General features: G+C 34.9%; 3 protein-coding genes across 4 annotated transcripts; 2 read left to right on the top strand and 1 right to left on the bottom strand.

The window, feature by feature from the left end:
* The first annotated feature begins 4,019 nt into the window (after positions 1 to 4,019).
* Positions 4,020 to 7,904, top strand: LOC105139799 (uncharacterized). 2 transcript variants are annotated; one of them, XM_011046512.1, is made up of 4 exons: positions 4,023 to 4,508; positions 4,602 to 4,876; positions 7,359 to 7,503; positions 7,637 to 7,904. In XM_011046512.1, exons 1-3 carry the CDS (start codon positions 4,232 to 4,234, stop codon positions 7,425 to 7,427), a joined length of 621 nt encoding a protein of 206 aa, XP_011044814.1. In that variant the 5' UTR covers positions 4,023 to 4,231; the 3' UTR covers positions 7,428 to 7,503; positions 7,637 to 7,904. The 2 variants fall into 2 exon arrangements, with proteins under 2 accessions (XP_011044741.1, XP_011044814.1); XM_011046439.1 differs by lacking the exons at positions 7,359 to 7,503; positions 7,637 to 7,904 and adding an exon at positions 5,841 to 6,111 and having other exon boundaries at positions 4,020 to 4,508.
* Positions 7,905 to 9,635: 1,731 nt separating this feature from the next.
* LOC105139727 (nuclear pore complex protein NUP88-like) lies at positions 9,636 to 15,280 on the top strand. The gene is given in 10 exon segments (XM_011046325.1): positions 9,636 to 10,064; positions 10,155 to 10,306; positions 10,388 to 10,510; positions 10,729 to 10,873; positions 11,125 to 11,186; positions 11,539 to 11,752; positions 12,152 to 12,742; positions 12,745 to 13,089; positions 13,641 to 13,890; positions 14,151 to 15,280. Coding segments are annotated over 10 exon segments (2,421 nt in total). The 5' UTR covers positions 9,636 to 9,785; the 3' UTR covers positions 14,411 to 15,280.
* Positions 15,281 to 15,873: 593 nt separating this feature from the next.
* Positions 15,874 to 21,278, bottom strand: LOC105139650 (cytochrome P450 90A1-like). The gene is made up of 8 exons (XM_011046215.1): positions 20,236 to 21,278; positions 19,646 to 19,795; positions 19,090 to 19,341; positions 17,095 to 17,181; positions 16,906 to 16,984; positions 16,719 to 16,825; positions 16,495 to 16,625; positions 15,874 to 16,395 (listed from the first exon to the last, which is right to left on the bottom strand). Exons 1-8 carry the CDS (start codon positions 20,752 to 20,754, stop codon positions 16,299 to 16,301), a joined length of 1,422 nt encoding a protein of 473 aa, XP_011044517.1. The 5' UTR covers positions 20,755 to 21,278; the 3' UTR covers positions 15,874 to 16,298.
* Positions 21,279 to 21,605: the final 327 nt, after the last annotated feature.

Raw genomic sequence — 21,605 nt, 5'->3', positions numbered from 1 at the left:
ATAATTTCAATAGTTAAAACAACTGTCCCATTGCAGAACTAGGAATGTTCTTTGCAGTTTTGTGATATTTTCCCAACCCGAACTTTCCATCGATACTGGTTGCTTATGGCCAGGAAACATTATTATTAAAGAAATTGTTTGAATATTTTTTGGTTGTTTTTTAAAGTATTTTTTATTTAAAAATATTAAAAATATATTAATTTAAAATAAAAAATAAAATAATTATTTTTTAAAATAATATTTTAAAAACACAGAAACAAATAGCATGAGTAATGTTTATAAAATGTCAGCTATAGAAACCTGAAATTAATCGATGTATATTTAAGATTTGATTTGTAACCTAGTTATAAGCGGCTCTAGAATACATATAACTTTTTAATTAGTTTGTTTGATATAAAAAATTTTTTAAAATATTTTTTATATAAAAATAATATTTTTATTTTAAAATTATATTTTTAATAGAAGTACATTAAAACAATTAATTATATTTTTAATAGAAGTACATTAAAATAATTAAAAAACAAAAAAATAATAATAATTCAAAAGTGTTATTGAAACTTCAATGCGAACACAATTCAAAAAAAGACACATGTTCACCTGACCACTTGGCTTACAAGCAAAACATCATAAGGAAGTTGAAAATAATGTGAATCAAACCTATTCAGGTTTTGACAAAAAAAAATAAAATCGAGTATCATAGAAGATGCTTGGCAACGGAAGATAGAGAGAAAGATGTGATGTTGCAGTTTTCTAAGCGTGCGATTACGACTTTATGTATAAAAAAACAAGAATTACACGAGCACGCAAGACAGAGATGATTTTATTCCGCGATTTACATCTGAAGTTTCGTGAGCTATCCTGTTCATTACTTCCTATCATTGTCTTTTTTTTTTTAAAGAAGTGTCCTGTTCTTTTGCTCTTGTTTGTAAGCAATGATATAATAAAAGGATGACTCCACACCAAAACAGTGACATGATAAGCGTCTGTGCTATGATTTCTGTGTGCGTGTTTTTTTGGCGCGGAGTACCCATCCTGTGCGATGGTTGCAGGCTATATACCTTTTTGTTTTTATATTTTAGAAATGTTTAAAAAAATTAAAGTTTTTTATTTTTTTATTTATTTTAAATCAATATTTTAAAGTTATTTTAATATATTGATATTGAAAATAATTTTAAAATATATTATTTTAATATATTTTTCAGTAATTTTTTTAATATATTATTTTAATATATTTTTAGTAATTTTAGCAATGGGCACTTTTCCTGCTTGGATGACCTCCGTAAAAGAATTGCATAGGCCAAGGTGTTTACTTCTCGCAATATTTCCAGACACTGTACGGTTACAGATACAAAATAGCACGGAAAAGTTCAGCGTGATCTTTTCTTTTCTTTTCAACTGAGATTTGGATATTGGTAAGCATTGGGCACATTCATCAGAGATGACAGTGAGTCCGCTTCGATTGTGTTGGTTTTTGATGACATGGCCTGTTTAGAAGTATGTGGGGGTGGTTTGTTTTTTAAATTGTTTTTTATTTGGAAATATATTAAAATAATATTTTTTTATTTTTAAAAATTATTTTTTATATTAGTGTATTAAAATAATACAAAAATATATTAATTTTAAAAATAATTTTAATTTTTTTTTAAATATTTTGTAAATGTAAAAACAAACAAGGTTGGTCTTTATATGATACTTATCTACCGACGGGTTGTTTGCCAGGAGCCAAAAAAATAATAGTATTGATTTATTATCACCATAAAATCACAGGTATTATTTGCAAGGAGCCAAAAGAAGGAGAAGAAGCAATGACAGGGAAAGACCACATTTAGATAATGGATTGTTATTCTCGTGACCATTACTGAAACGCAACCATGCACTAATAATATATAGTTTCTTGATTGATTGAGATAGCATTTTGTGATTGCTGGAATTTTCCCCTTCCATTCATGTTTAGATCATGCACAACAAATAAACTAGCCTCTCTTATTTTACTTCATCACCAGACCAAATTATTTTTTATATAAAAAACAATGTCCAGAAATGAAGTAAAGAAAATATAAAAGATTAATCATGATAAATCTATAATTATGTTAATTAGGACTGGACAATTTGGAATACCTCATCAAATCTATACTCAAACAAATTTTAGGTTACGAGAAAGAGAAGAAAATAAAACCACCAATAATAAATAAGACCGTCATTAGAGACATGCATCGCATCAACAAAGTGAAGAAACGATGATGCTTCTGAAAACAGGGCAGAATAGTGTTTTTAAATGTTGGGAGGCACTACATGCCCCTTTAATGTTCTTTTTTGCCTTTTTATTCAGTTAAATACAAAAGGAGTCCCTAAATTCATTTTCTACATATATAGTGAAAAAATATCTCTTGACTTCATACTTATATTTTTATATTTTAAAAGAATTCTTGTTATTAAAATGTGCTTTTTGATTATTTATTATTTTTTTATATAACTAAATATCAAATTGCTTCCCATACTTATGATAATAAAAAAATTATATTATAATAATAAAAAAATTACTATGAAAATATAAAAATATTTTTTGATGTAATATTTATTTTTGCTTTAAAAGATATCATGGTCGCTTCACCGTGCAATCAAGATATAAAAATATTGCATTTGAGGTTTTAGCCCAGCGGTGAGAGGGACTTGTTCCTTTCCTCTGTACCTGGGTTCGAACCTTGTTGTGCATGCCTGTCATTCCCGCGGTGCCTTACATGCTTACTGGGCTTGCAGGATGTTAAGTGGGTCGTGGTGCACACAAACTGCCCTGGTCACCCACGTAAATAAATAAAAATATAAAAATATTTATTTATTTTTGATTAATTTAAAAATAATAAATGAGTAACCTGAAAAATGTTTGAATGTCTTTAGAAGCCCTGCAGAGTATTTTGAGTATTACATTGTTCAATAAACAATACCAACATGTATGAAGCTACAATATTTTTTTAAGGCAAGTTAAGTTTTGATAGTTAGAGAACAAATTCTGCATTTTCATCGTGTGATGACCAAGAAGCGTTTTCAAAAAATTAAATATCTTATTTAATTATTCTTATTTATTCCTTTCTAGTTAGATTTTTTATCTTTTTCATTTAATATTATTGGGTTTTTCAAGCTTCACTACACACACACACACATATATTCAGTATCCATTACAGTTTTTTAGTTTTTTTTAGATAATTGTAATAGCTTTTTGATAAATGAGAATTTGATAAATAAAAATTAAATATTTCAAAAGTCTCTTAATAATCATATTGTTCTTGGTTTTTTAAGTTCTTCACTTGTAACAAACCCAATATCTTTTGTTCCTGGCTGGGTCACCAAACCAATATACCACAAACAAAACCAAGTAAAAATCATAATTATTGAACTTCATCCTATCAATTGGATTGACATACAAAAATCTAAGTTAAAACATGATTCAGGTTGAGTTTTTAGTTGAACATGGTTAATTTCACTCATAACATTTAACTTGATTAGGTTAGTATCTTGAAAATAATATTAATGTTATTCTAATAAAAGTTATCAATGGTAACTAGTAAATTTATCTAATAACCCACTATCTTGGATGGAGTACTCAATATTTTTGGTCGTTTTTATTTTTATGTTTTAAAAATATTTTTTTAAAAGTGTTTTTATGTTTTATTTTTTTATTTTAAAAGTGTTTTTATATCATTTTAATATGTTAATGTTAAAATAATTTTTTAAAAATAAAAAATTTTATTTTAATATATTTTAAAAAATAATCACTACTAAATATTTAAATATGTGTTCAGCAACCATGATAAAAATACAACATAAACTTTTACTGTATGCAACAAGCAAAAAACATAAAAAACCGTCGTTAATTGCCTTCTAATACAAATATGGTTACATGTTTCCCCCCCCCCCCCCACAAAAAGAATTCTTTACCTTACTGCTAAAAGGCTTTGTCATCCTTGTGCCAGCGGACAAAAAATATTGAACCTTTTGGCCCGCAGCAGCGCCTTCCTTCGATGGCAATTTTTTTCTTTAAATTTCAATTTCTCCCCTCCAAAGTTCTTTTAAATCGATGTAAACTCAATCATCTCCTTTTAAGTCCCTAAGTCCCTTCCCTCTCAAGACTTTCTCAATTCTCCACAACCCTTTTAAATTCTTCTGTGTACATACATAACCTGGCAGACCCTTCACAAGTTGGAAGCAGAAGCAACAAAAACTCAGAAAAGAAGAGATGGGTTTTGCACAAGAGGAGAAATCAAGAAGAGTTGTGAGAGGAGTAAAGACTCTGTTCTTCTTGATCACCATGTTGATATCTTTCCTCCTTTTCTCTGCTCCTATTCTTCTTGTTATAGCTGATACTCTCCTTCCCTTTTCTCTCCTCTCCGCCTCTCTTTCTCCTCCTTCTTTATCATTAGAAACTCTCTCTTCCCTTTTCAATAACTATGATTTTCGTTACTCCCTCGTTGACATACCTCTCATCTCCATTATAAGATCAGCTGTCATCATTTGTAAGTATCATTAACTAATCAATTTTATTCTTTGTTCTATAAATCTTTCCTGTTTTTATGGGAAAATTACTAATTTTTTTACTGTTGTTACAGGTGTTTATAGTTTGTGTGATGGACCAAGGCTTTCAAGGGGACCATACTTGGGAATTACGACGATGTGTTCTGTGTCATCACTAATTTACGTTTCGTTTAAGGCACCACGTGTGTTCAGAGTTTCAAGTATGGATCGAGGAGAGCATGTTATGGCCATGGAAATCGCCTTGTTTATCTGCTCTCTGCTTTTAGCGATCGGTCATATTGCTGTGGCGTATAGAACAAGTTGCAGAGAAAGAAGAAAGCTTTTGGTGTACAAAATTGACATTGAAGCTGTAAGTCTTCACCTCCCTTCTTTGTCTCTCTCACTGGATCATGACGATATTGATGATGCTCATATTGCAAAATTATAAATTTAATCGTAATAGCCAGGCTGCTCCAGCTGTTCATTAAATGGAAGTGTTAACAGATTACAAAAACGAATTATGCTTACAAATGTACATACCATAGGACGATCAGAGTCGTGGGTTGTCGCATCGCACTTTCTCTGTGATTTAATAAACTTGGTCAATTTGCCAGCACCTAATTCAACTGTAGAAGGGTCGAGTATTTCATCTTCTGAAAGGTCAAAAAAATTCCTTGAATCGGTCCTTACCGGTGCAGGGGAGGGAAAGGTCATGGGCTAAATTTCGACAAAAACAGAGGAGAAATAACATGCTTAACTATTAAGGTTATTATCGATATGGAAAGGAAATTTTTTTGTTCATTCTGAGAAAATCACCTGACCCGGCAGCTGGTAGAGATATAAATCTGTTTAAAAGTGTAGTTGTGGATATTTTTAAAATATTTTTTAAAATAATATTTTTTTATTTTAAAAAAAATATTTTAAACATTAATATATCAAAAAAAATTAAAATATTATATATATTAATTTAAAATAAAAAATAAAATAATTTTTTAAAAATATTTTAAAAATTCATTACCAAGTAGTCGTTAATTTGAAAAGCTTTATAGCATAACGTCTCATCGTTGACTAATTCCAGCAGCTGGTAGAGATATAAATATGTTTAAAAGTGTAGTTGTTGATATTTTTTAAATATTTTTTTAAATAATATTTTTTTATTTTTAAAAATTATTTTTAACATTAATATATCAAAATAATTAAAATATATTAATTTAAAATAAAAAAACAGTTTTTTAAAATATTTTAAAAATTCAGTACCAAATAGTCTTTAATTTGAAAAGCTCTATAGCATAACGTCTAATCGTTGACTAATTCTGCCATGCTTTGGTCAATAGATTCATCGGATCCCTCTCGAAAACCCTCTCCCGAGGCCACCATGTGCATTAGAGCCGACTAGGGTAAGAGAATTAAAAATGACATGGGGAAAAGCACGAGCAAATCTAAATGAATTTTCAGGCAGCATGTGATCATAATGTTGATATCTTTTTTATATGTTTTAATGTGTTCTCGAGCCATGTTCTTCACTTGGATGTTGGATCCACCCTCCATATTCCTGGTCAAAAAACAAACACTGCACCTCGTGTCAAGAGAAACTGGTCATGCAGCCGTCCTTGGAGATGGAGAATTTTTTTTTTGACTACATATGATTTTTTTTCTCGAATCTACAATGGCGCCCTCATTTCTTGAATCAGGATATGAAACCACCTTTACTCCATTGATAAGTGTTCGTTCCTTCTCTCTTCAGAAATTTTATTCATCACCGAAATTCACCCCCTCATACGAATCTTATTATCTCATACGAATTATCAATTTCCGATTCAGTACGAATCTTATTAGCTCACACAAATTCATCCGTTTATATTCAGTCTAATCTTTCAAAAATAAAAATGTGGCAAGTTCTGTTCCTTCATAGGCTGCTTCTCGGCAGGTCATTTTTTTCCCTAGTATAGAAAATAAAGATCCAAGGCCCCGTTTTTTATTACTTTTGAGTTTCAAACCATACCAAGTTATTGTAATTCCAGTCCCTTGAACTGTAAGGCTTGACAATAATGATAAGAACACAGCTTAGCCGAATAAAAGCCAGCAGCATCTGAGAGATGGTTTAACTAGTTATATTTTAGGTTTTTTTAATGATTATGAGTTTGAATTCTCTTAAAATTATTAGCCCCCTCATACGAATCTTATTATCTCATACGAATTATCAATTTCCGATTCAGTACGAATCTTATTAGCTCACACAAATTCATCGGTTTATATTCAGTCTAATCTTTCAAAAATAAAAATGTGGCAAGTTCTGTTCCTTCATAGGCTGCTTCTCGGCAGGTCATTTTTTTCCCTAGTATAGAAAATAAAGATCCAAGGCCCCGTTTTTTATTACTTGAGTCTCAAACTATACCAAGTTATTGTAATTTCAGTCCTTTGAACTGTAAGGCTTGACGATATTGATAAGAACACAGTTTAGCCGAATAAAAGCCAGCAGCATCTGAGAGGTGGTTTAGCTAGTTATATTCTAGGTTTATCTTTCAGTAATTACAAGTTTGAGTTCTTTTAAGATTATTAAAAATTTACATAATTATTAATTTTAAAATTTATATAATTAATTAACACATATATGTTGATCTGAACATCATATTAATAATAATAAAAAAAAACACAGCAGCATCCAATATTTGGCATCAAGCACGCGCCCAAGCCACACACACTAATCCAAGTTCCCTGCGTAGATAAGCAGCCAAAGACCGCAAAAACTGGCACAATTTTTTCTATGTTGAATAAATAAAAATGTTTGACAAAAAGTAGTAGCTGGTGCTGGATTAAAATGGTTCTAAATGTGGTTGTGCCATGTGCTGCAGGTCTCAGCTTGCAAGAACGTGGTGTTTCCTAGGTATCATAATATCTTGCTGGAAGAAAGAGTGAAATGATGAACACTAACATTTGAAAGCAAGAGACTTTAGTTCTCTTTTGCTAACCAAACTAGTCTTCAGCGTCAGGTTGCAGGTAATATTTAAATTCTCCTTTTGTCTGCTTTTTAATTGATTTCCATCATCACCAATAGCACCAGACTTTTGCAGTTCCTTGATCAATTCGTTGAACTCGAGCAACTAACTCATTCTCTGGCTTTTGTGGACAGGTTTAATCGAGAAAACCTGCAACTTGGAGATCATTGAAGAAACAAAACTAACACGGCGGCGCCTAGCTAGGATTAGTAAACAACCATTTAGATATGCCATAGGTCACTGTATTTGTCATGGGTTCAACAGATACACGTACTCCTGGTTTTGAATCGCCATAGAGCTGGTTACGTGACCAGAGAATAGACGTACCACGTCTTATTATTTTCATGCAGCAATGTACAGATTTTGGTATAACAAGGAAAGTTGAGGGATTTACAGTGTTGTCTTATTTTTATTGTTTTTTAAAGTTTTTTTATATTAAAATATATTAAAATATTTTTTTTAAAATTAATATATTAAAATAATAAAAAATATTAAAAAATTAATTTTAAACAAATAATTTTTAAAATTTTTAAAAATATAAGTTGCTCGTGTTTTCAAACACTTTTTTAAATAAAAGAGTTTTTGAAAATGGGATTGTGGTTTTTTTTATTATAAAAAATATTAATTTAAAAATATATATATATATATATATAAATTTAAATATTTTTAAAATATAAAAACAAACAATATTTACCTAACCAAGACACTTGTTGTGCAACGAGTGAGGTCTTTCTAGCTTACATCACTTCGTGGTAATAAACTACTCAATCATCACAAAAACACCCGCCAAGGCTCTCATTGTTTGATCAAATCACATGGAAACATAAAAAACAATCTGCTACAAATCATCATGCAAAGGAGATACCTCACTCTGGAGATCCATTTTTTATTTATTTATCTGAGATGAGCTATCATTTGGAAATACAAATGATGTATATGATGGATCGTATTTCAGTTAACACTTGAATGAACAACACAATTAATTTTGATTTTCTGGTTAAAGCTGCCACATAAAAAACTAATTTCGGTTGAGTTTTTATTGGTTATTTTAAAGGGTGGTACTAGTTGTTTTTAAAGTATTTTTTATATAGAAATATATTAAAATAATATTTTTTTTATTTTTTAAAATTTATTTTTCACACAAGATACCATATTAAGATAATTTTAAAATATAAAAAATAATTTTAAATAAAGAAATTGATTTTTTCAAAAACTTGAAATGTAAAAACAATAGGCTCTTTCCTACTACATGTACCGGACCACATTTCTGAGCTAGGCCCATCTCCTATGTTTTGAATGCTACAGAATCCGACTCTTCGCCGGGGAAATTTAAACTAAACTTAAAAAAAATAAAAAATAAAAGTCTCCGCCTGCATGAAGCGGCATCGTTTGACGTTTTATCTTTAAAATAAAAAATAAAAAAAATTAAATATTTATAAAATATAAAAACAAACAATATTTACCTAGCCAAGACACTTGTTATGCTATGCAGGGAGTGAGGTACTTTTGGCTTACATTACTTCGTGGTAATAAACTAATCAACCATCACCAAAACACCCGCCAAGGCTCTCATTGTTTGATCAAATCACATGGAAACATAAAAAACAATCTGCTACAAATCATCATGCGAAGGAGATACCTCATTCTGAAGATCCATTTTTTATTTATTTATTTATCTGAGATGAGCTATCATTTGGAAATACAAATAATGTATATGATGTATCGTATTTCAGTTAACACTTGAATGAACAACACAACTAATTTTGATTTTCCGGTTAAAGCTGCCACATAAAGAACTAATTTCAGCTGAGTTTTTATTGGTTATTTTAAAGGGTGGTACTAGTTGTTTTTAAAGTATTTTTTATATAGAAATATATTAAAATAATATATTTTTTTATTTTTTAAAATTTATTTTTCACACCAACATATTAAGATAATTTTAAAATATAAAAAATAATTTTAAATAAAGAAATTGATTTTTTCAAAAACTTGAAATGTAAAAACAATAGGCTCTTTCCTACTACATGTACCGGACCACATTTCTGAGCTAGGCCCATCTCCTATGTTTTGAATGCTACAGTATCCGACTCTTCGCCGGGGAAATTTAAACTAAACTTAAAATAAAAATAAAAAAATAACAGTCTCTGCCTGCATGAAGCGGTATCGTTTGACGTTTTATGTTCCCAAACTTGATAGAGACAGGGTTGATTCCTCCCGCTCCGAATCTCATCCTCCTCAGTCGTCACCAGCAAAGCAAGGAGACGTGAAAACAAGCAAACCAAAATGAGATTCAACTTCGACTTAACAGAATCAAACCCAAACTCTTCTTCTCGAAACTCCCTAACTCCCAAAGAAGATATCCAATGGGTCCCACTCCAAAACCACCCGCTCTTCGCTTCCTCCGACGAAGACACCGTGCCTCGATCACCATCTAATCTACTGGCTTGGGACGGCGCTTCTAGATTTTACTATTGGGATTCAAACCTCCGTTGCCTCCATCGAATTTCAATTCGGCTCGGCGATCCCGAACCTTCCTCTGTCCTTGCTGCCTCTCTTTCTAAGGTAATAACACTTCAATAGCTAGCTTAATTTTAACTGCGATAGCTTATCAAATCTCAAAAGTCCCTGATTACTTTTTTCTTGCACAATTAGGTACTGCAAACTGATGCGGAGATTAATTTTGAGGTTAATAAAATTTCTATAAATAGAAATGGCTCTGCGATGGTTCTCTCCGGCACCAATGGTTTATGTGTTATGTATCTCTATGGACGCTCTTTTGGTAAAGATAACGCCATTGTTTGCAGGTAGATTTTCTGATTTATTTATTTTTAATTAGATTAATTTCAGGTTGTTTTGTTAATGACTACAATTTTGTTGCTGCGCAGGACCGTGTCCATTGGCTCACAAATTTTTTTTAATGAGAGCAATGTGATACAGACACGAAGAGTTTCGTGGCATCCTTACAGTGATACGCATTTAGGAATTCTTTCTTCTGATTCAGTTTTCCGGTACACGAATTTCTGTTTGGAATTGTATAACGTTGATTGTTTCATTCTAGGATTAAAGCATGATTTGTGAAAGTGTAAACACGTGCTGAATTTCATGGTTAGGTTAAACTATTTTCGATTGATGTAGAAGTGTGGAAATTATTGTCAATCATGCCTGCTGTTATGTTTGACTAGAATTTTGTTGTGTCGTTTTGAACTTCTTTCATTTTTTTGGCCAGATTGTTTGACTTGTCTTCAGATTTCCTGAAGCCAGAGCAGGAATATTATCTACAGCCTGTTGAACCAGGTAGATCCAGGAATGCTGCATCAATCTGTCCTGTTGATTTTTCTTTTGGGGGCGATCACATGTGGGACAGATTTAGTGTAAGTTCAGTTTCGGGTTTGGTGTTTAATGCATGTGCCTAATTATAGTATTGGCTGCAGTCTTAATGCTTGTCTATGATGCTTTCAACTTGATATGTTTTGATTGCCCTAGTAAATAGCAACTTTTGTGTGGTATCGTCATCTTTCACGGTGCTGCATGTTTTTCATGTCTAGGTTTGAAGACTGGTATTTTATGCCATGTAGTAGTTTCATCTTTTGTTCATTCCTCCTTTTTTCCCCCCATCCTGCAGGTTTTCCTATTATTTAGTGATGGCTCAGTTTACATTCTTTGCCCAATCGTTCCATTTGGAAGGTATATTTTGTCTGATATCTTATAATTAGCTTGTAGCTTTCTTTGGATTTCATGATAGATGGGCACTGTATTCTCAACATTTTACAAAATCATTATACTCAAAAAGTTGGATCATAAAGATCTACAAGTATTTATGTTACCATCTTGATGCTTTCTTATGCTTGCATTGCTTGATCAATGGTTTTGAATTTTTTTTCTTTCTACTCTTATTTGTACTTCTGCTATTGTATGGACATCGCATCTATAAATTGTCTATTATACATCAAAGTGCATATATCAAACTTCTCCCTTATGTCCTAGATGATTTTAGAATTTGATATTTGCTAAAATTAAGTGCTTTATTTTGGAGCAGTGTCCACAAATGGGAATATGTGTTGGAGATATATAGTGATGCTGAAACATTTGGACTGAAATCAGCAAATCCAGTTGCTGTAAATAACTCAAATCGGGCAATCTCTTGGTTGGAAGCAACATTTCCCGTGTTAGCCCATGAATCAAAGGAGGGGGGGTTATCAACACTAAAAGCTCATCCTCATGCTGTATTTGATGCATCACTTTGTTTGCAGGTAATATTCATTCTATTTCTTGCATTTCACATCCCTTGCTCAGAACATCTGAAGTACTCTTGCAAACTATTGAGACGAGTAAGGGAAGATTATTTGGGTTGAACTTGCTTCTTCCAGACAGCCAACTAATAGGCAAAGTTATAAAAATGACCGGGAAGTTTTCTGAGTTGCTAGTGTTTCCCCAGAATGCTTTCTCAGTTAATGTTAAACATCCAGACACTATTTTTTTTCTTTTCATGTGAGAATTCATCTCTGTATATGGCTACTTCAACGAGTATTTTGATCGGTTCTGGTTGGACAAATTACGATTTTTCTGTGAAGATGTCTAGTTTTTGCTCAGATCTTGCAGTGTTATCTTAAAATCTTTGAGAATCTAACAAGTTTGATTTGATGTTCCAGGGCCCTTTACGCAAAGTACATCATGGTGGGGAAGATGAAGACCAAGCAGTTAGTGTTGCAGAATGTGAAGGTCGTGCAATCAGTTTTCTCTATGATTTAGCCAGCAAAGACTCAATTCTGGTGACTGCCTGGAGTGGCGGGCAGATGCAAATAGACGCCCTAGCTGATGAAATCCAGCCAGTCTGGATGCTTGGTAGCCCACCTCGTCTCCGTGTTAATTCCCAAGACCATATTATCGGTCTTGCAATGCTTTGTGAGTCTATCTCAGGTGAGCTTCCTGTTGTGAAGCTTGATCAACCACATGATAATGCTGTCTGGTTAGGTCATCCACCACCTTTGTTGAGACTTGCAATTGTGGATTTGGCCTTACCAAGGAAAACAGAAAGTGGGTCATATATTTCAATGTTTGTTGATCCCGTTATGCCTGAAAGAATATATTCTGTTCATGATGGAGGGATAGACTCAATTGTTCTGCATTTTCTTCCATTTACTAGTCAGTCTGGTGGCAAGGATGAGATGGTCCGGACCCCCTCTGTGCATCCTGTCCTTAGCACATGCCAGGTGGAGAACTCCACACCTTCTCCTCTTTGTGGGCTCCCCTATGTGGCTTTATAGCATTGTCAGATTCATTTGGGTACTCATGGATTGTAGTGATTACCTCCAACAAGGAATGTGTTGTGCTAGAAATGAAAACATTAAATTTATTGGTGCCTGTACATGTTGATATGGAGAAGGAATCTGCAAATTCTGAAGAATGGACATATAGAAATCCTCCAGACATCATAAGCAAAGAACTACTTAGTGGTCCTAAGGTGGTTCTTGTTCCTCAGGGTTCACCAAATCTTCGATCTGTTGCTGCTGATTCTATTGAAGGCCGGTCAACTCTTCACCAGTACCTAAACCTTTTCCATGAAAACTATGTCGAGTATGCACATAAGGTGAGAATCCCCCACAGAATATACTGGCTGCCACCGTCTTTCACTCATTTTGGTCACTTTTGTTGCTGCATCTTCTCACTAGACTCTCTGCTCATTCTAGTTTGTGAAATGTAATTTATTTTCATGTATAACCATCAATTCTGACCACTAGGCAAGTTATAGTTGAATAAGATGAGTGCATAACCAAAAAGTATTAGGAGTTGACCCATAGGTGAACGGTAGTTTTTGTTTCAGAAGGAAAACTACTTTTAGAATATCCTTATGATTTTGTGTTCTGAAGTGCTGTCGATGAGGACCATGGGCACTGGAGATCTGGTGATGCTTTCTGCTGGCATGTTACAGAGGTTTATCATTTAAGTTTCAGGAGTGCAATTGCTATTATAATGATTATTTTTTAGGCCTTGGGAAATTAAGATAGACTTTTCAGTTTGCTTATATTTGAAATACTTAGGTAGATTGGCTAGACATTTAAGTTTTATTGAGATGCTACTGTCAGATCAGCACTGGGTTTTTAATCAGCTGTATGGAGATGCTATCCTTCATGACTGTAGGTCTACTTTGAACTGGAGCATCATGGCCCCCAGTTGAAGAGAATCATTGATGATCAGCATGCTCGATTAGGTGAAGCACAGGAGAAGCTTTCAAAAGTGTGGAAGAAGCAGTCAGGATTGGAGGACAGGATTAATAATGCAATGCACCAACACAATCTTCTGGAACAGCGCTTGCATTGCTTGAAGAACTTGCCTGGGGCTCATAAGAAGCCTTTGTCTAAAGCAGAACGTGAATTTAAGTCTGAGCTTGGTAATCAATTTTATGCTCGCAGCAACTATTTTAATAAAACTATGCAAATTTCTGAGAGACATTTCTTATTTTGGCCATTCCATTACCGTTTCATGTGCAGAACTTTGATTTCCTTTCTGTGGTCAAATCCTTTTCTTTTACCTTTATCACACAACAGTACTTGTAGTATTTTGAAGTCAATTCACTTTTGTCTTTTGGTGGTTGTAACGAGTGTGGCCGTCACCTTACAAACTTTTCTGTATTGTTTAATTATTTTGCAGACCATTTTACAGGAGTTGAATTGGATGCTTTGCGTACTTCCATTGATACCTTAAGAGCAAGGCTGAGAAGGTTCACCCGATCTTCGAAAGGTGATGTAGCAAATCAGCAAATGAAAATAGGGGGGAGGAATTTTGCTCTAGATGCCCAAATATCGCAGCTGAAATCCTCAATTGCGAAACTCTCGCTTCTCAATAGTGAGAATACAAAGAAAGTTAAGCTAGTTGAATCCGTGTTAAAAAATCAGGAAAGCAGTAGATGATGGGTTTCTCAGCCTCAAATATGAAGCCCACCTAGAGTTGGTGATCTTTTTCAGCACCCCCACCCTTAGTGGCCAATGCTTTGGTCAAGAACTTTTGCATTCTGCAGTAAAGCACGTTCAGGTCAGAGCCTTATTTGTATTATCAATGTTTACGTCTTAACATGACTGATCGCGATAAGTTTTTAGGATATCCATACGATTGGAGCTATGATGCATGTCGGAAAACTAATTTCAACTTGTTTTCTGTTTTTGAGAAGAATCATCACATCTTGATTTTAGTGATGTTTCATGACAATTATACCATTTGCATGTCACTTTAGGATGTCTGCATGGCCAGTTCTTTCTACCGTAGTTGTTAAGCTTATAAGACACAACAATCAGTAAATGTCCATTAAAGTTCTGTATTCTGGTGGTTATGATTAGAGACTGATCAAAGTGACGTGTGGATGGCAATGCAGAGGGAACTTTGTACCTGTGTCTTTGAATTGAAATTTTGCATATCTGTTATGCTAAAAATCATGGGATTTTCAAGATGGGCGCCGCATATTCAGCCAAAAGCAATCGTATTGTTTGCTTCTTGTCCTCGTTCAAAATCTGGTTGTAGTATCGAATAAAATTATCCGCCCATAGCATTTTTTCGGCCGTCCAGTGAAGAAATGATTGAGTTCATGATCTGGGTCCAACATAAAGAGAAATCAGGACTCGAGGGGCTCGAGGAGAAGATGCCGCACCTACAAAACGCATAAATTGCTCGATCATAATATTTAGTAGGCTTTTAGTTTATTTTGTACTTTGACCGAATCCATGACGAGCAAATTCAAATACTGGCTATATAGTCGAATAATCCAGTTCCTATTTTTATTTATTTTACTCATAGGCTCCAGGTGAAGGTGTAGTCTATATTTTTGTAGGCAAAGTTGTATCTACTATCTAATGATTACAACTTTGGGCTAGATCAGCTGCAAAATAAGTAATTGCAGCAGGTAAGTTACATTTGGGGCTGAAGCATGGAGTGAGAGGTTTGCATGTGATGTGATGATTCAGGTCCCACCTGCCCAGAGAGCCGATAACCCAATCTTTCAAGAGAAGAGAGAGCGATGGTTTCCGGCTTCCACTTAGGGGATATGCCCTCCGGAGGAGGTGCTAAACGCACTCTCACGCTATAATTGCAGCTCCACTCTCTCATTTTTTCTTGATTGACAGCTATACCCTCTCGAATCTCTATTCTCTTTTCCCTCTAAAACCCACACCACCACCACCACCACCAAACCCAAAATAAAGCCGGAGTCCGATAGTATCTTGAGCTGCAACTTGCAAGCATTGCCAACCAGTGAACAGTAGCATTGAAATGCAGATCACATGGCAGCTAACTTTAAAATCGTGCACCAGACGTCTTAACTCTTTTTAGCTTTTAAAGATTCTAGATTCATCACAAGGTCAGTCCAGAAGAAAGAAACGGCCGATTCTAGAGCATGATGCTTTATTAAATTGGAAAAACAAGCTCTCACTCTCACGCCACTTTGAATATTTCCAAGGAAAGATCGCCTTAGTTAATATAGTCGATTTAAACACTAGCTTGTCGCTGCATACAACGAAGAAAATTATTTATTACTGACAGTATATAGTGGCGGTTAAGGCTTGGGGTGGGTGGCGTGAGTAGCATGATTTTATTCAAGGATATAGTCGTCAATTTACACGGGAGGAGAGGCGGTACTGTAGGAGTGGAGCAGTAATCGGCTCTAGCCCAAGACCTCTACTGATGGTACCCGCTATACGGGAACTCAAAATAAGCTTCTATCTTATTGCTTGAGCTTTTATTGGATCCATCATTAAAAGGACTCGAGCTCTTCTACATCACTTCTCTTTCGCTCTAATACTTTTACATGGCTTAGACACGATTTCGACGCTGCACATTGATGGGATATCGCTTTTGTGTCCGCGTAGTTGGAAAGAAAACCAGCTTGTCTTCTTCGGCTGGGGTCCAACTGTTGGAAAATACAAGTTCACAGACGAAAATTAGCACTACAGATTATATTTATAGGCTTAAATGCGAGGGGAAGATGGAAAAAGATTGCAGGAGATACCTGAAACGGGTGACCAGGTGGTGAAGGAAAACAGAGAGTTCTACTCTAGCAAGTTCATATCCTGGGCATAACCGTTGCCCTCCTCCAAAAGGAGTGAACACATTTGCTGGGCATGTTGCCCCCGACTCGTCCTGCTCATGAATATTTATTTTTTGAAAACACTCGCTCGTCGCTTGTTGAAGTAATCAAGAAGAGGAAACACATGAGCCAGCAAAGAGATTTACCTGCCATCTCCACGGATTGAAAGTTCGAGCATCTTTGAAGTATTCATGGTCTAAATGTACACCACGAAACGATGCAAAAACCTTCCATCCTTTCGGAATTGTATAACCTGTATAGATTAAGGATAAAGATATTGTTAGCTGGTAAAATATACTATAAAGATAAATATGCAACAAATAATATTCCCACCTTTAACATTTATATCTGTCATTGTTCGTCTAAATATCCCACCTATTATGTTTGCTATTCTCAAAGTCTCATTAACAACCTGGAAAAAAAAGCATGAACGCAAGAAAATAGAGTTAAGCAAAGCTAAATCAAGATCAAGTTCCTATAGTCCTGTTAATGAGTCTAATTAGTCATGTAAATGTATCTTACACACTGAGTGAAGGTCATTGACTTGTAATCACTCCACTCAAGAGCTCCCTCCTCGCCCTTCTTTCCTCTAATCTGTTCATGCTCCTCCTGCCAGTTCAAATACAATTCTAATCTGTTCATGCTCCTCCTGCCAGTTGAAATACAATAATAATGAAATAAAGAATTACTCCGCGGGCTTTTGTGGGCATCTTAAGTTACGGGCAAGTCTTATCCAAACTACTCAAAAAGAATTTTCTAAGCCCAATTTGATAACTGGTGACAATGACCATGCGGTTCCCTCACGGACCCACGACACACTGATTCAAATACATCCCAACGGCTGTGATTTAATAACCATCACACCGAAGCCACAAAGGAACAAAGCAATCCTAGGAATAAAAAAGACGGGTCAGATTCACACGCTTGCAAGACTAGGGGTAAAAAACTTCATTACATCGGTCACCGCCGTTGGATGATCTTCTTCATCGAAATCAGAGACGAGAGATTTTCCGATGATCCCAATACGACTCGCCGGGGTACATGGGCATATTCAGTTATCGGAAAAAAACCCACCCAGAAGAGAATCATTTGACGAAGGGTGCTTTAGACTTACAGGTCATGTAGGAAAGACAAATTGGTCAAAAGAGGAGGCAATTCAGGGTAGCAGTCAGGTTTTCAGAAGGTATCATTTTGTCCGCTTAGACGAATGTTGGGTTCTACTTTGACCTTCACGACGTTCATGTACTTTTGCATCTACTTTTGACCGACATCATAGAAACCTAATACAGCCACTTTACTGTGGAAAAAAATGGTGGTACACATTTGATATATATTAAAAAAAATTAGTACTTTCGTAATTTTTTTAATAAAATAACACTTTTCAGAAAAAATGAGAGAAATTACGCCGTAGTGAATGGAAACACAAGACAACCAAACTTATCACCATTAAAAAATGGAGCATTTCATGGAAATTATAAAATAGACTCAATTATTACAACAAGAAAAAATAGAAGAACAAAAATTCTTGGAGGGGCACTTAAATTTCAATTATATCATTACTGATTTTATCAGACGAACCCAGCAGCAAAAAATTACCATTAATGACTACAGTGCGTTATACTTGTCATTTAAAGATGAAGGTGGTGGCTCTCTTGTTTTTCAAGATAAGTATATATGGCACATCATAATTAATTACTTAATTACTGTTGATGATGTAGTCGTTGAATTTATTGATAATTTTATAATTAGAGTTTTGATATGTCTCAAAATCCTCTTTCTTTTTCCTGTGTGAACAACATTTCCACTGCTTATTTACTGGCCATATAATCATTATTATTTCGAAGGGTTGTAGTTACAATGCTAACATTGCTCAGACTGGCCATATAATCATTATTTACAACATTTCCATATAATCATTATTATTTCGAAGGGTCGTAGTTACAATGCTAACATTGCTCAGATATTTAATTCCTATAATACTATTATATTATATTTTAATACCGATACTCTGTATCATTTTATTCAAACATGATCGATGTTCTCTTATTCATTGCTTTGAAGCAATGGAATTAATTAGTACTCTATGACTTTCCTGATCTCTTAAAAAGGATAGCATGCACGATGAATTACATTTACCATCCACTAGAAGAGGAGACCTTTTTGTATGAACTCGTGTGGCAAAGGTTTTTGGTCGTATTACATACAGTTTTCGCATAGATCACGTGCGAGAGAAGGAAACAACCCATTTCATCTTTTTTGTTCTCTCTTTATCCTACCACTCAATGTGAACGGTTGAGAATTGACATGATGTAAGGAGAAAAAAAGAAAAGAAGAAGGTTTCTATGGAGGCCAACAAGATGATTAGAGGAATCTGGGTCCACTAGAAAAATGGTACTTCACTTTTTTGCTTTGCAACCTCCCCAGAACCCCCCCAAAGAGAGGAAAATAGGTTTAAGCTTAGTTAGGATTAATAACAAGGGGAAAAAATAATGGAAGACGTGATTCAACAATACGTACCTTGATCTGGGCCAGAGCCAGAGGTGTCTCGGTGAGGAACTTAACAGCAAGAGTCATGCTTGTAGATGTAGTTTCATAGCCTGCAACAAGCAGGGCTACCAAGAAATCTACTATTTCCTCGTCCGAGAAGCTGCCATGATCATCTGAAGCTACAAGAGCTGCCAGCATGTCCTTCCTTTTCTCTCCTGACTCACTCTCTATCCTCCTTTGCTTCACTACCAAGCTCAAAGCCTCTGCCACCTTAGTCCTAGCCTACGAAGTTTCAACAGAATACGTCAGGATTAATATGTAACATCAGTGAGAACCTTTTTTTTCATGAATAAAAAGAAAAGGCGAACCTTGATCCGTTCCTTTAAAAAATCCAAGGGCACAAAAAAAGATCAATACAAATTAAGGGGGGCAAAAACGAACAATGATCTTGGTGACTTCACATTCGTCCTAAGCCAATTAATTTTTATTTTTTTTAGAAAAAAAGAACGACATTTTCCATTGATTATACAAATGTGATTAAAATGGAAAAAAGTGTGGAGGGGTAAAAAAACAGGAGAATATTTACTTTGATGGCTCTGCGGTATGTGGGGGAAAGGATGGGTAGAGGCACGCTGAAAAAGCCTTCAATAACAAGCACGTACTCTTTTCTTAGACTCTCGGTCCATTCACATGGATCAAAGCTCATTAGCTGCTTCATTGTCAACTCAAATGTAGTCTGCAAAGAACATATGCCCAGGAGAATAAAATGAGACAAACGGATCAAAGAGAAGGAGGAAAATACTAGACGACGGCGTCGCCCAGATAAAATTAGTATAGTGCTTGCTAATTAATTAATGGTGTGCAATTAGTTAGATGGAACCTTCTAACTGCAGAAAAACCAAGCATATAACAGCAAAAATAAATTAATAATAGCAAGCAGCACGATTAATTAAGGGAATAAAAGTAATTCGTGCGTATGTGAGAGTGACTTTTACTACTAGTCTGGTTTAATATTATATGCTAAGCAGCTAACATGCTGGGAATGTCTGTCAGACCCATAATAACAATAATTCAAGTAAACTGGAACGACCCAACACCGAGTCAACTCAGTGGCATCATTAGGAACAGGCGTCCTGAGTTTCTTAGTTAGAAGGAAGATAAAATAACTGAAGTTACCTTCTTAGCCTCCTCCATGAGGAGAACCCGGTCGGACCAAGAATCTAAATTGAGACGGATCAACCGGTCTATATCGACCAAGAGATGGTCTCTGATGATTGCAGAGTTAGCGAAACTCATGGTTAAGGAATGCATTTTTTTGTGAAGATTACCCATCATCAGCAACAAAGAATGTTTTCCCAGCAGGTTGCTTATCGAACCGGGGTAACTACACTCAAACAGCTTCCCTTCATTTTGCAAAATGAACCGGTTCGTTTCCGGGTCAACAGAAAAAACTGTCGGTTCACCAAAAATATGGGTTTTAAACAACGAACCGAACCGGCTCACCCGCTCATCTATAAACGGTTCAGGGTTCTCAGTCTTGTATGCAGATATCAGCTGTAGAGTCTCTCCAACAAAGGGCAGACCCAAACTCCCCGGCGGCAACCGGAGCCGTCGGCACCGCGAACTCCGGTGAGCGATAAGGACTATCGCCGGGAGAACCACAAAGAAGACCAAATAAAGAGAAATTACCGCCATGAGTTATTTAACTTTGTGATGGATATCTTAGTAACAAGGCGAACGCATCTATTAGCGTGGTACTCATACAAGTAGTGGGGGCATGTAAGTATATAGAGAGGACTCGTTTTTGAGAGAAACGAGAAGGTGGATAGAGCATTAATGGAAGGGAGACAGAGCACACGAGGGGAGGGTATCAGATAAGAATCTAAGAGGCCCGTGGAAAGGAAATATATGTTTTGATATTACCGTATCTGACAGCTATTCTTTCTTTTTAGAAACCTTTCAAGGTAGGAGTAGGAGAGAGGCCTTAATCTTATGTGAACATTTCCTAAGTAAAAATGGAATTACTTTTCTTATGCGTGTGTTGGGATTAGGTTGATCTTTTCTACGAGCACTCTGTATTTTGGAAGGGGGGGCAATGGGAGTAAAGAAAATGGAGGGGAATTCTAAGATATTTTCTCTCGTTTATGAAGATGGAAAACAAAGAGTACTGGGGAATGGGAATGGAAATTTTCTTTTGGGCCCACACTCGTAGAATTTTTCAAGCGTGAGAGATCATCTGTGGACAACTCTCTCTCTCTCTCTCTCTCTATAATATTAACACAATGAAACTTATCAGTAAAAAATCAAAGACATCATTGTTTCTCTCTCATGATAGAACACCATGTTTTTAATCTAGATTTTATGCACAGTCGCTCTCCTTGTTCTTTAAGGTTTGTCATCCCGTCAGGAATGCGGGACTCTCATGAATTAATTAAAGAGAAAAATAAAAACAATTGATTCATTATCTAATAGTTAAAAAACATCTATAAATTATAAAATTAAAATTGGTTTTTAGACGCTGGGAGAGAAAACAATATCATCATTGT

This window comes from Populus euphratica, unplaced genomic scaffold (genome assembly GCF_000495115.2).
Source record: "Populus euphratica unplaced genomic scaffold, PopEup_1.0 scaffold1.1, whole genome shotgun sequence".
In the NCBI taxonomy this organism is placed as follows: domain Eukaryota; kingdom Viridiplantae; phylum Streptophyta; class Magnoliopsida; order Malpighiales; family Salicaceae; genus Populus; species Populus euphratica.
Note: the sequence above shows the minus strand (reverse complement) of the source record. Positions and strands in the feature narration are given on the sequence as shown.